Source organism: Lytechinus variegatus, chromosome 1 (assembly GCF_018143015.1).
Source record: "Lytechinus variegatus isolate NC3 chromosome 1, Lvar_3.0, whole genome shotgun sequence".
NCBI classification, from domain to species: Eukaryota; Metazoa; Echinodermata; class Echinoidea; order Temnopleuroida; family Toxopneustidae; genus Lytechinus; species Lytechinus variegatus.
Window position 1 is genome coordinate 27,448,377 of NC_054740.1, and position 14,703 is coordinate 27,463,079.

The 14,703-nt window shown below is 37.9% G+C and overlaps 1 protein-coding gene across 1 annotated transcript in view; it reads right to left on the minus strand.

The window, feature by feature from the left end:
* LOC121410396 (transient-receptor-potential-like protein) overlaps window positions 1-13,253 on the minus strand; it is a 28,829-nt gene extending 15,576 nt beyond the window's left edge. Inside the window, exons 1-4 of the mRNA XM_041602456.1 lie at window positions 13,025-13,253; window positions 8,610-8,846; window positions 6,360-6,816; window positions 185-357 (exon numbers count right to left, since the gene is read on the minus strand). Coding sequence (XP_041458390.1) covers window positions 185-357; window positions 6,360-6,816; window positions 8,610-8,846; window positions 13,025-13,204 — 1,047 coding nt within the window. The 5' untranslated portion in view covers window positions 13,205-13,253. The remainder of the gene's footprint in view (window positions 1-184; window positions 358-6,359; window positions 6,817-8,609; window positions 8,847-13,024) is intronic.
* Between the last annotated feature and the right edge of the window lie 1,450 nt (window positions 13,254-14,703).

Consider the following 14,703-nt stretch of genomic DNA (forward strand, 5'->3'; position numbering starts at 1 on the left):
ATCATTTTAAAAACCAACCATCAATGCATGATGTGGAGGAAATCAAAATTCAGTGGCATTAACACGTCTCACTGTTCTTCCATCGGATCTTTTGTCATAAAAGGGCAATCACGCGAATTAAACCATGATGCGACATTACAATAAATCAAATATCGATATTTAATCAAATATGAATCAGGCAGACCTGTTTCTGTTCGTATTTCAGAGCTAGTTTGAGCCGGGATAGAGTGAGTTTCCCGCTGTTCATCTCATCCGACCCGTAACCCTCGTCGTCGTCATCCTCCGAGCTCTGCTTGTCGAGTAGGGCGATGACCTCCTCAGAGCTTCGGCATTGTTCGAGAAGATCGACGGCATAGGCTGTTCGGACGAGAGAGAAAATAAAGTAAGAGATTCTACTATAATCAAAAATAATATAGCACCCCTTTTCCATCATTTTCAGCTTTTGTCATTTCATGTGAAATATGTGCTTGCTTGTCATTTGCTGATGTTTTTATCTTTGAATTTGAATGTGGAAATTAACGAAATTAAAATAGTTATGTGTCTCATTGATACCAGTGCATTATATATTACTTGCAGCTAAATGCTGAATTACAAATGCTTGTACATGATAATTGATTTATATATAGAATTTAGAAAACTGTTAAAAAGAAGAAAAAAAGTAGATTAAAGCAAACACTCACATACGCCCTCACACCCACACATACAAAACAGTATAACGGTTAACTCCATTCAACCTTGAGAACTTTATCAGTAAAAGAAACATTTGAAGATGTACATGTATGTAGTGGAGATATAGATTGATCAGTGAACATGAATATCAACGAAATATGTGCAAAAGAGAGAGAAAAAAAGCAAGACCCCCCCAAAAATCACTTGTACATGTAAACTGAAAAATACCATGGTTCGTTAATCAATTCAGAATTATAAAGCATGGGTAGCTCTACGGGGGGGGGGGGGCAACTACCCTTTTGATTTCTTAAATTATGAAATAAAACAAAGACGAAAACAACGACGAAAAAAGAAAAAATATGGATCGACGTGAAATAGTCGAATGAAAATAAACAAACTTTCCTATCTTAAGAAACAGTTAAAGTTATCTTTGGGTCATATCATCACAGAGTAAACTACCCTCAATGCCGCCCGCCCTTGACGTTCATTGTATTCAATTCTGTTTAACCTAGTCTTGTTCACTATAGGTATGACTTTGAGGGATTTTTTTCCTTTCCTTTACGTGAGTTTATTTTCACAATATTCATAAATGATAAAAAAATGACAATAATTCATTTATGATTGATGTCTTCAGACCTATAAATTTTCCTTTTCTATAATCTCTATTATGTTCCATTCGTTCATAATAAAGCATTCAAAGGAAAACAAATTGAGGGTGTGAGAGGGAGTTATTACCATGTAGGCCTATATAGGCGAAAGTGATAAAAAAGAAGGTGAGAAGGTTTTCACCACGAAGATTTACTTTTTAAAGGGGGAAGGCGAGTGGAACGGGTGGATATATACCCCCACCTTTATTGTCTCAATTGGTCAAAATAGCATGCGCAAAACAAGTGTACCGCGCGAGCTGAATACGAAATTTCCTTGCCAATCATAAGCTGTTTACTAAAGTAAGGGTTCAGTGATATACTTGTAGTAGATATGTCTACACAACCACTATGACTTGAATTTTGCTAAGGTGAACAATATTTGGATCATTTTATGAGATTGAGTTTCAGAAGGAAACAAGCTCGACTGTCGTCGCAGAATATGTACAGACGTAATTAAATGTCCCTTATATATTTTCCAACATAATTAACGCGATCGAATTCAGAGGAGTATACGGGCTTGTATCAACCAGTTTGGGAGGAATTTCCATGAAGATGTTTTTGCTTCCACGGCGTAAAACAAATTCAAGAACTTAGAAAATCTATTGTCGAATGCCCTTCATGACAGAGCACAACAAACTAGTCTATCGAAAATCAGTGAGTAAAAACAGTGATTTACTCCTGGTGGGTGTTTCATAAAGCTGTTCATAAGATACGAATGACTTTACGCACAACTGGTGATCCTTTCTTGTGCTATGTGATATCCCTGTGTAATTGAGTTATGACCTAAGAACATGTTCCAGTCGTGCGTAAAGTTGTGCGTAACTTTACGAACACCTTTATGAAACACCCACCTGGATTCTGTGCACACGCCATATTTTACATTTTTGTCCTCAGCTCTTAAACTAACGACCAAACTGTTGATCCGGTTCACAATTTCTTGACAAAGACCTCCCATCAGCTGTTCTTTGTCATTTGACGGGCATTTTCAATACATTTACTGTGTTCTGGAATTCATTCTGCGTCGCGATTTCGAAAACTCGCTACCTATTAATTCATTTATTGCAACGTTTGAAACAGTTTTTGCATTATATCTTATATATCACTGAATTTTTGGAATCCTTGTTATTTTTTCGTATTCACAGCTTTATCTCTTTGTCCTTCTCTTTCCGTTCCATCATATTTTTTATCCTTTGCTTTTTCATTTCTTGAGAAATATCAACAATCACTTTTCTCTCAAGTAATTATTTCTAAATGTTTAATTTGCACCTAATTTGTGTTGTGTAAAAGGCAATATGTGTGGATTTAAAAAAATGAATGCGTCATCATAAATTTATGATCCATTGTATTATCAAAACAGCAATAAATCAATTTCATTAACGACATCGACATTAACAACATAATCTCGGAATTATTATATTTCATTTCATGTCATCTGTGAAACTCTATTCCTTCATTCCTTTCAAAATTTATCCTTTTATCTTTATATCCTTGGTGCCTACTTCTTCATTTCATAAGGAGGGGCGAAAGTTTTATTTTAACGATATCATATACATTATTTTCTTTCCCCATTTTTTAGTTGTGATTTTTCTAATGTTTTATTTATTTGTTTTTATTTTATTTTTTTAATCATTCATTATTATTATCATTATTTTTTTTTTTTGGGGGGGGAGAGGGGGCATGACTCCCAAACTTTTCCATTTAAACGCTAGTAATAACACCATCGTATTGCTAAAATGATGTAATAAGACAGGGTTGGAAGATATTGCATGGTCAACCTTCATACACATGTAATAATGCATTTATTGTAAAAACAAGTGGAATGCCTCTGGCCGTCTCACCTGCATCACGCGGTTCAATATAGCAGCAGTGCTGACTTTGCATACTACTCTAACTCGCACAAGATGTTCAGTGATACATAGTTACTCTTATGTCCTCTTTTTAAGAACTAGACCAATAAACTTACAGAGATATGATGGTTATTCAACAAAAAACCCCAACATGGCCAAAGTTCATTGACCTTACATGACCTTTGACCTTGATCATGTGACCTGAAACTGGAACAGGATGTTCAGTGATACTTGATTACTCTTATGTACAAGTTTCATGAATCAGATCCATAAACTTTCAAAGTTATGATGGTAATTCAACAGATACACCCAATTCGGCTAAAGTTCATTGACCTTTGACCTTGGACATGTGACCTGAAACACGCACAGGATGTTCAGTGATACTTGGTTACTCTAATGTCCAAGTTTAACGAACTAGACCAATAAACTTTCAAAGTTATGATGGTAATTCAACAGATACCCCCGATTCGGCCAAAGTTCATTGACCCTAAATGACCTTTGACCTTAATCATGAGACCTGAAACTTGCACAAAATGTTCAGTGATGCTTGATTACTATTATGTCCAAGTTTCATGAATCAGATCCATAAACTTTCAAAGTTATGATGGGAATTCAACAGATATCCCCAATTCGGCCAAAGTTCATTGACCCTAAATGACCTTTGACCTTGATCATGTGACCTGAAACTTGCACAAAATGTTCAGTGATGCTTGATTACTATTATGTCCAAGTTTCATGAATCAGATCCATAAACTTTCAAAGTTATGATGGGAATTCAACAGATATCCCCAATTCGTCCAAAGTTCATTGACCCTAAATGACCTTTGACCTTGGTCATGTGACGTGAAACTCATGCAGGATGTTCATTGATACTTGATTAACCTTATGTCCAAGTTTCATGAACTAGGTCCATATATTTTCTAAGTTATGATGACATTTCAAAAACTTAACCTCAGGTTAAGATTTCGATGTTGATTCCTCCAACATGGTCTAAGTTCAATGACCCTAAATGACCTTTGACCTTGGTCATGTGACATGAAACTCTAATAGGATGTTCAGTAATACTTGATTAACCTTATGGCCAAGTTTTATTAACTAGGTCCATATACTTTCTAAGTTATGATGTCATTTCAAAAACTTAACCTCAGGTTAAGATTTGATGTTGACGCCGCCGCCGCCGCCGCCGCCGCCGCCGCCGCCGTCGCCGTCGCCGTCGGAAAAGCGGCGCCTATAGTCTCACTTTGCTTCGCAGGTGAGACAAAAATTGTACCAATTATCGATTATTTTTACATGGCTGTACAAGGTCTAAGCGCCATAAGCAAAGAAAGGTGGACCTGCATGTGCGCTATATAAGTATCCACCATTATTATCATTATTATTATCGTCGTTATCATTACCACACACATCTTATTCACCATTATATTCATAACCAACCTCTTAGTAATTATCAACATCAATATCTTATTTTTTTATCATTATTATTGTCATCATCATCACCATCATCATCATCATCATCATTATCATTATCATCATCATCATCACCATCATCACCATCGTCATCATCACCATCATCATCATCGCCATCATCATAACCATCATCATCATCACCATCATCATCACACTCAGCATCATCATCATCATCAGCAGCAGCATAAACATCACCATCATCATAAACATCATCATCATCATAAACATCATCACCATCATCATCATCACCATCATCACCATCGTCATCATCACCATCGTCATCATCACCATCACCATCACCATCATCATCATCACCAGCATCATCATCATCACCACCATCATCATCATCATCACCACCATCATCATCACTACCATCATCATCATCACCACACTCAGCATCATCATCATCACCATAGACCAAAAATATCCTATTCACTATTTTCATTGTCACCATCGTTAACATAATTATTATCATTATCATGATCATCATCTTATTCATTCTTATCAGTTTTATTCTCATCATCATCATCAACAACATCTTATTACTTTTTTTTTGTCTCACCTGCATAACAAAGCGAGACTATAGGTACCGCTTTTCCGACGGCGGCGTCGTCGTCAACATCAAATCTTAACCAAAGGTTCAGATTTTGAAATGCCGGTTGAAATGTCATCAAAACTTCAGTTTCAGGTCACATGACCAAGGTCAAAGGTCATTTAGGGTTAATTAACCTGTGGCCATGTTGGGGGTATTTGTTGATTTCCATCATTACTTTTAAAAGTTTATGGATCTGGTTCATGAAACTTGAACTTAAGAGTAATCAAGTATCACTTAACATCTTTTGAGGGTTTTATGTCACATGACCAAGATCAGAGGTAATTTTGGGTCAAGAAACTCAGATTATGTTGGGGGAATCAAAACGAAATCTTAACCGGGGTTAAGTTTTTTAGATGTCATAACGCTGAAAGTATATAGATCTAGTTCATGAAACTTGGACATAAGAGTAATCAAGCGTCAGTGAACATCCTGTGTGAAATTCAGGTCACATGACCAAGGTCCCTGAACTTTGGCCGTGTTGGGGGTATTTGTTGAATTGCCATCATAACTTTGAGAGTTTATGGATCTAGTTCATGAAATATGGACATAAGTGTAATCAAGAATCCCTGATCGTCTTGCGCTAAGTCTTTGGTCACGCGATCAAGGTCAAATTTCATTTAGGGTCAATGAACGTAGTATTTTTTCATCATATCAATGGTGCTTTTTGTGAATGATTATTCTATAGTCGTTTTTTTTAAGTCAGCTCTGCTGCCATACTGAATCGCGTAATGCAGGCGAGGCTGCCAGAGTTATAAATGTTATAATTATCATCATCGTCATTAAATTCGTCATCATAAACATCTTCGTCATTATCACCGTCATTATCACCATACAAATCTTATTCAGTATCATCATTATCATTTTCTCATCATCTTACCTTTTTAAAAATTATTATCGTTATCATGATTATCATCCTATTCATTATTATCTCTTTTATTTTCATCATTATCATCATCAACATTTTATTCGTTTTTATAATTATCATAATCACCATTATCAACACCATTATCATCATTATCAACGCCATCGTAATTTTGATAATCTCCACTCTTATTCTTAATACCTATTATTGTCATCGCGACATTACAACGTCAATGTTGCTTCTTTTTTCATTATCACGTGATCTAGTCTTACCTTTTGCCTGCTCACTGAGCGTCAAATAGATATCCTTGAATTCATTTTCCCGCATGGCCAGTCGCTGCAACTCCCAGCTCAATTTAAAGGCAGTGAGAACGGGATCACAACTTGTCAGCGAGATCCAAGCCGGACTCGCGAGGGCGCGATAAGTATTGATGCGGTCCAGTGAGTAGCGCAGGCTGTCCTGCTTTTGCTTCTCCTCACACACCGCGCATGCGCAGACGCACGGATGTGGCTTGTAGATGGTGGCGCCACGGGTGAGGAGAAGCTGGAGGATCTCGAACTGGTTGCAGTGGGCCGCCAGGATCACCGGCGAGATGTCCGGCGAGTAGTCCGAGCTCTCCTGGTGGCGGGACTTGTTGGCCGACGCCCATCCTTCCCCGAGCATCTGGCGGGAAATACTCGGGTGGTTTACCATCATCTCTACCATGCGGTAGACTCCTTCGCGTATCGCCTGCACCAAAATAAAAACGCAACTGCTTAGATAAATGATCATTTCATTCTGATATTCCAGCAATCTTTCAGCATTTATCCATATGAAGAGCGCAAGCAACATACATCAGAAGAAAAATCTAGGCGCACTTTCGATCTTCAGATCTATCAGAACTTTGTCGACAGCCTCGATTTCTCATAAAATCGATTCTTTAAATTTCCTGCCTGCTACAAGATGAAACTTAATGAAGACACGTATTGAACTCCGAGTCATCTGCAATTTCGAGCGTAGAGACCACTCGATATTGCAGCTAATTTATTCGCCATACAAGCAAATGAAACGTGTGATTTCCCTACAAAGTCGCTCATATAGTAAACATCAGATTGACGTTGTATATCAGTTTGGCATACGGAAATCCATATTGATTGAAGAGATATACGAGATTCGTTTCCATGATAACAAATACATTCGGCCTCAGACGCCCCTCAAGGAAAAATACGTTATAAATTAGCATTGAAGATGTTTATATCATGAGCAATTACTTTGCGCGGGAAATATATTACTTTTCGCGGGAAATTAGTGATCACGTGCCGAATTCTTAATCGCATATCTTTTTGCTATATACCTTTTATCGCGAGATACATTTCATTTTAATCAATTCAATTCTTAAGTCGGCTTGGCCTAGATGATCGTCCCTTGTGTGCCTTCATCTCAGATTCTGCCATGCCCTACATCTAGCTTCCTCACATCAATCGTTTTTATTGCTTTCATAATGCATATTCCGTCCCCTAGATACAATTTCCCTTATTGGCTCTAAAAACAAAATAAGACTGAGATATGGCTTCAGGTATGACTATATTACCGACTTAGAGGGGCACTTGGAAAGTGTCAAGCGAGAAACATGTACGTCAGGGGCCGCATCACATTGATGTGGGGGGGGGGGCAGGGGGGCGACTGCCCCTATGCCAGCGAAAATGTATTAAATATTAACGTACAATGTAATACTGTAGAACAAGCACAATTCAAGCAGTGGAAATGAGACAATTTGAAAAGAGGAAGAAAAGACCAGGAAGAAGAATTGAAAAAAATGCGTCCAGGATAATGGGGATATGAACATGCACTACTACAGCGAGTAGAAAACGAGGGCACTAACAGACCCGAATTTCACATTTAGACCGAGGACACACAACAAAGTGAGCATCCTGTGAATGTCCGCGGTACAAAATTACATGTATATGTTTTCGCCCATTATGAGTAAAGTGAAAATTCCTCGTTTCACGATGATATTATGAGATGTCCTCGGTTGCAAGTAAAATTTCAAGTAATCCTCTGTGTGTGAAGTTGGTGGTCCTCACTATGTAGTGACATTTTAAAAACAATTCTTTGATGTCAGACGTGAAAATGCTTTGTGTGCGTGTGTTTTCAGATGTCCTCACACATCTGGGGACTGAAAATGGAGGTATAGTGCGAAATCTTAATTAAAAAAAACCCTCAATATTTTCTTTAATGAATGACATAATGGTTATGAAAGGTAATACAGGGCCAATTAAATAAACGGTTCTATTTCAATCACACAATGTAGGAGCAATTCCTGAATTCTTGTTTCTGAATGGGTGATCGGGTTATGGTCACAACTCTTATAGTAACCATCACAATGGTTTCATGACTTGATTCAGTCTTTTCCACGCAAGTTAAGAAAAAAGACCCCAAACCCTGTAATTCGCCTGTATTTATTGGACTTTGATAGTGGCTGATGGAAAGAGATTGAAATATAGGCCTATTTCAGGGGAGAACTTGATTGTCTTTCAATTTACCTGGAGTAGAGCATCGCCTATTTCCACATCAGGCTGTGCGAGCAAGAGTTCAACGATCTCCAGATTCTCATTATCTACCGCCATCTGCAATGCGCTGCGCCCCAGGAGGTTACTGACATTCACGTTGACTGGATTCTCTCCCTGGAGGCAGCGAACTATGGTGGCTTTGTCGCCCTTCTCCGCAGCCTCGAGAAATTCCCGCTCCTTGACGGTGATGCGCTGCCCTTCGCTGAAGAGCTGTAAAAAAACGATGATAAAAAAGATTAAAAAAAGGTGCTCTTTAGAAATGATGTGTGTAAAATACGTAAAATATGTAAAATCTGGCGTAGGGAAAAATTACCACGTGCCCCCCCTTTTTTTTTGGGGGGGGGGGAGAGGTCTGAGGGATATTACAATTTCCTATTCATTTTCTCTTTATTGACCTTATAAAATATCGCTGCGATTTGACCAAGAATATATTTGGATATAAGTATGCCACATGATGTTGAAATATTCAAAAGCTTTCTGACAGTATATCGTTTAATTGAAGTTCATGTGTGGATGGATTAAACAGTTTACTGTTAAAAAATCCGCATACATTCGTAATTCCGAAGCTTCATAATTCCGAAGGTTCGGTTATTCCGAAGGTTCGTATTACCGAAGGTTCGTAATTCCGAAGGTTCGTAATTCCGAAGGTTCGTCAATCCGAAAACGAAATAAGGTTCGTAATTCCGAAGGTTCGTCAATCCGAAAACGAAATAAGGTTCGTAATTCCGAAGGTTCTTGAATCCGAAAACGAAATAAGGTTCGTAATTCCGAAGGTTCGTTAATCCGAAAACGAAATGAGGTTCGTAATTCCGAAGGTTCGTTAATCCGAAAACGAAATAAGGTTCGTTAATCCGAAAACGAAATAAGGTTCGTTAATCCGAAAATTAAATAAGGTTCATAATTCCGAAAATGAAAAATTATTCATTTTGGTAACAAAAACGGTGTTGTCATTACAAGATAACACGATATTATGCAATGACGATCGATGATGCATGCATGTGTTGTGGCCAAAAGCATGTATTTCATTAAGAATAGGCGCCCTGATCAAGCATAGGCTAATTTCGATTTTATCTGAGCAATTGCTGCCTAAGCAAATGGTTTAAAGATGCAGGGGATCAAGTGTGTTGGTCGCGTGCGAGTAACCTCTAGATAATAGGATTTGTATTGGAGGGGATGTCATTTTTAATAACAGCTTCTGCTGGTAATAAAAATAAAAATAATACTATAATAATGATCCTTGTGAGATGTTGAAAGCGCGAATCGCAAGCTCAAACTAGTAGACATTTCATGTAACAAGACGTGAACTTAAACATTCTGAGCAGTTTTTTTAATCGTGAGAAAGATGTGTATCTTTCTAAAGAATTAACTCGAGGGCGAGCTGTAATTTGTTTATATACTGACCTGGGGCCCGTTGCATAAAACTTTTTACCTGAGAAAACTCAGGTTGTTTTACCGGAGTTTTTGCCCTGTGCTAAAGTCAATGGCGGAAATCAGACTAACCTTAGTTTTCAGTTTTTACCAGAGTTTTCTCAGGTAAAAAGTTTTATGCAACAGGCTTCTAAGTAATCTTTTTAAGGACTGCATTTAGTGACTCATGAATAGAATATATATCTCACGAACTAAATAATGAGAGCGCGAACCGCAAGCTTAAAATTTGTGATATTCCACCTGAAAACTGGACATTTTATATTTTTTGTAACCAGGAATAGAATGAGTTCCTCAATAAACAATACTTGATGCGAGCGAGAAACGTGAGCCAAAATTTTCCGATTTTCCAACCTGAAAACTGGACATTCTAAGCATTCTTGTAAAAAAAAATGATAGCTGGGAGAACAGTTTTCAGAACTGAAGTGGCTTCCCTGGGTAAATAATATCTATATCATTATTATTCTAGGCCTACATGAAATTTCCAAAAGTTTGAGCACGTGATTCGCTCGCAACATCTCACAAGGATGCCCTTTTAACAGTAATTGACCAAAAAGGCGAATTTTGCATCTTCAGATTTGATTTCTTTCCCCCCAAACCGCTTGCTCGCTACGCTCGCAGAAATGAAACGTAAATATATAATTTATCAATCAGTGATCACTTAAATTTTTTTGCTCAATTCAATTACTACAAAACACACAACCTCTTTACACAGATGATAATCTCAAGGTGAAAATATACGTTTGCACCAAATTGCCCCTATTGGCCCCTTTTTTTGGCTTTGCCCCCCCGGAAAATATATTCCGCCGCCACTGGTTGAAACACGCATCGTCTTCATGGCTAACTGCAAAAAGTTCTTTAAATGTCCCCTTTAGATCAGGCATGTCAGGTCAGAGCTTATATATTTAAAATTTCTGTTTGCGATCTTGCTCGCAGTTATTATCTAAATTTAGTTACATAGGCATCTCGTTTTGAAGATCACAAACATATTGCCCATCATATTAAAAAAATATATAGCTCGCGCTCGCATTATTTAAAAAGGGTTTATCATGTTATTAAATATTTACTTTATTTTATAAGTATAAAGCTAATTATTGACTGTTAGGACTACCCTTTCAAAGAAACAAACAAAAATCAACTTTAAGCTGCCGATCGAGGAAAATGTGGCTGAAAAAATATTGCCCCCCCCTACTTGACGAAAGTTGGATCCGCCGGGAGGGAGGCAGGGGGACTTGCACCCCAAAAATGAAATAAAAAACAGGGAAATGAATATTTTCCAAAATGGGAAAGTTCCTTTTTCAAAAATAAATATGCCGTTTTTCGTGTTTTTTCGAAATAAAATATTCTTTTTAAAGTATACAAGTTAAGTTTTCAGGCTGGAATATTGCAAATTTTCAGCTTGCGCTTCGCACTCTCATTCGATTGGTGAAATATGCATCCTAAAGAGGTCACTAAATGCTTTCTTTAACAGGTTCCTTTTCTGGTCAGTATGTTTAAGCTGCGTTTTGCGCTCGTGTTAATTTTTTAGTTAGATGCACATCTTTTTAATGACAGCAGAAATCTGCTCGGATTTTTAAAAACTTATTTTCATTTTTTATTGAAATACCCTAAAGTTTTAGCTTGTGATTCACGCTCGCAACACCTCGCAATTATGCCATTTTAAGAATAATTGACCCCCCCAAAAAAAAGTTTTACAACTTCACCTTTGAATTTGTTTTACCAAGCCGCTCGGTCATTACACTCTCCCGAAAATAAAGCCTAAACATACGTTTTGCCATAATAAGAAATCACTTCAAAAAAGGTTTTTCTCTACTTAATCACTATCAAACACACAATGACTTCAAGCAGATGATAATCTTAAGGGGAAATATCACCAAAGTGTCCATTTTGACGTATGAGTTTCATTTTTTGGCTTTACCCCCCAAACGAAAATTCGTTCGGCCGCCCTTGCCTTCCCATCCTCAAAACAATTATTGAACGGCAACAGTGTCCCCCGCCCCCTCCCCCTTGCCTCTGCCTCTGCTTTCACGGTTTTCATTTTTCGGATTAACGAACCTTATTTTGTTTTCGGATTAACGAACCTTTTTTCGTTTTCGGATTAACGAACCTTCGGAAAAACGAACCTTATTTCGTTTTCGGATTAACGAACCTTCGGAAAAACGAACCTTATTTCGTTTTCGGATTAACGAACCTTCGGAACAACGAACCTTATTTCGTTTTCGGATTAACGAACCTTCGGAACAACGAACCTTATTTCGTTTTCGGATTATCGAACCTTCGGAACAACGAACCTTATTTCGTTTTCGGATTATCGAACCTTCGGAATAACGCCACAAATGTTCGGATTAACGAACCCTTTTTCGTTTTCGGATTAACGAACATCGAGGTATAGGCAATTTACGTGTTTCGGAATTACGAACCTTCGGAATAAAGAACCTTCGGAATTACGAAGCTTCGGAATTACGAAGTGTAACCCAAAAATCTACTCAGATTTAGATAGTTATCTAATATACCTTAAGTAATTAGACGTTCCCTGTTCGAATACGAGTATCTTCTCATTCAAACGAATAGAATCTATCCATTTTGACAGAAGTCTTCTACTTTGTTAAAAAGAAAAAAAAGAAAACATTGTATACGATAGTGTCCCGGAATCTCTTCGTATTCTGAGAAATTGTTTTTGAAGATAATATTCCTCACGAATAATGGAATACATGAACGTAGGTAGCTTTATCAAAACATTTCAGCTCCTGGATTTCTTTTATTTCATTTTATTGAATTTTGAGGTTGCCACACTTTTTGCAGCAAATCTGCGAACGTTTAGCGTGAAATTCGAGCTTTCGATGTAAGATCGGGATGGTCAGTTACTATAACATCGCACAACAGGTAATCCAATCAAGTGTTAAAGAATGTTCGCGTGCCAAATATTTTGTGAAATCAAATTCACAGAAATCCGTATATCTCACCTGTAAGGGAATGTTACTAACTCCGGATATCAGTGAAAGATCGGACCCGATACCATTTGCCGTGAGACCCGGTACGGATAGGTATCCGGGTAGGTGACTGTTGTGATGCCGGCATGGTGTCTGAGCCGGGGTCGGCAGACGATGGGGGTTGAGTTCCGTGGTCGAAGATATCGAATGCATGATGGATGACGGAGATGATGATTTCAGGTCACCGGGAGTGAAAGTTTCTTTCCTTTAGGTAGAGAGAGAAAGAGAGAGGGAGTGAACGGACTTGTGCACGAAAAAGTAAAATCATTTTCAACAGCCTTAATATCATGCACACGAACATTCCTTAATTTATACCCCTTTTTCCAGTCGTGCGATCCTTTACAAACGCCTTTCGTAACTGATCGCGAAAAAAAATTGAACCATTCAAAACTACTCGACGATCAATACGATTAATTGCTAAGACTGATCTGATGCGATCTGATAAAATCACTACGATTACCCCACGATAAAAAAGGCCCACGCCGTTTGAATCGTGGCGCAACTCGTGACAGTGGGAACTTGGTTTTACAAAACTAAATTGTAGGCTCCGATTAGCAAAGCCGTGAGTACGTGACCAGTCTATGACAATGTGGCTTCTTTGAAAACCTTGTTATTCTTCATGTGAACGCCCACACGACAACAGAGAGTATGGCGACTAGGTCTAGTGTTTCTCCTTTCCAGGTCAAGTGACTTATCAACAAGCAGAATTAACTTGCTACACAGTGCTTATGGAAAAGTTAACACTTCTGCATTTTAATAATAGTAATAATAATAAACAGCTCTTGTATAGCGCATATCACAATAATGAATAATGTCTCTATGCGCTTCCAAAGGACTTGGATATTAGTATCCCACTTTAGCTAGGCAGCCGTAATTACTCAGATCACAGAGCACACGCATTTCAAGGAATAAATTCCTGCCAGGTACCCATTCACCTCACCTGGGTTGAGTGCAGCACAATGTGGATGCATTTTTTGCTGAAGGAAATTACGCCTTGGCTGGGAATCGAACCCACGGCTCTCTGTTTCAAAGTCCAGAGACTTATCCACTGGGCCACAACGCTCCACTGTAATTTTTTTAAATTTACAATATGGGGATAATATTTCCACTTAAATTCTTTGGCTTAGGTCTCTTCCACCAGATGCCAGTACGATTATTGCCCGAATATTACGCTTGGTTGAGCACTGCCCATTTTTCTAAAGCTCACAGAAATTGGTTCTCGAATATGCTGATTTTCATGCTGTTCTGGCTTTCGATCTCTCGTGCATTCAAATCCAGAATTTTAAATACGCAACCAATAATTCCATGTACGTGATGTACGCCATTAGAATTTTGCCAGCATGTGTGTGTGGGTTTGTGAGTGTGTGATTAAGGAGAGAAATGTCATACAATTGTCGCAATCAAACAGTAATGAGCCAATATGTCATATGCGAATATGCTTCATTAGTACTCTTGATGCATATCATCTTTCTTTCGAGGGCTATGAAAACATTTTTAAGGTCTTGGTATGAAATAAATTACATGGCCATAATAATCTTCATCGAATAAAGTTGTAGCCTATACCGGAACTATTTTCTGTTCATCAGTAAGTTAAGTTGGGGCCAATAGTGTATAATATTGTAAAAAATAGCTGTTGCTATAATCATTATTAT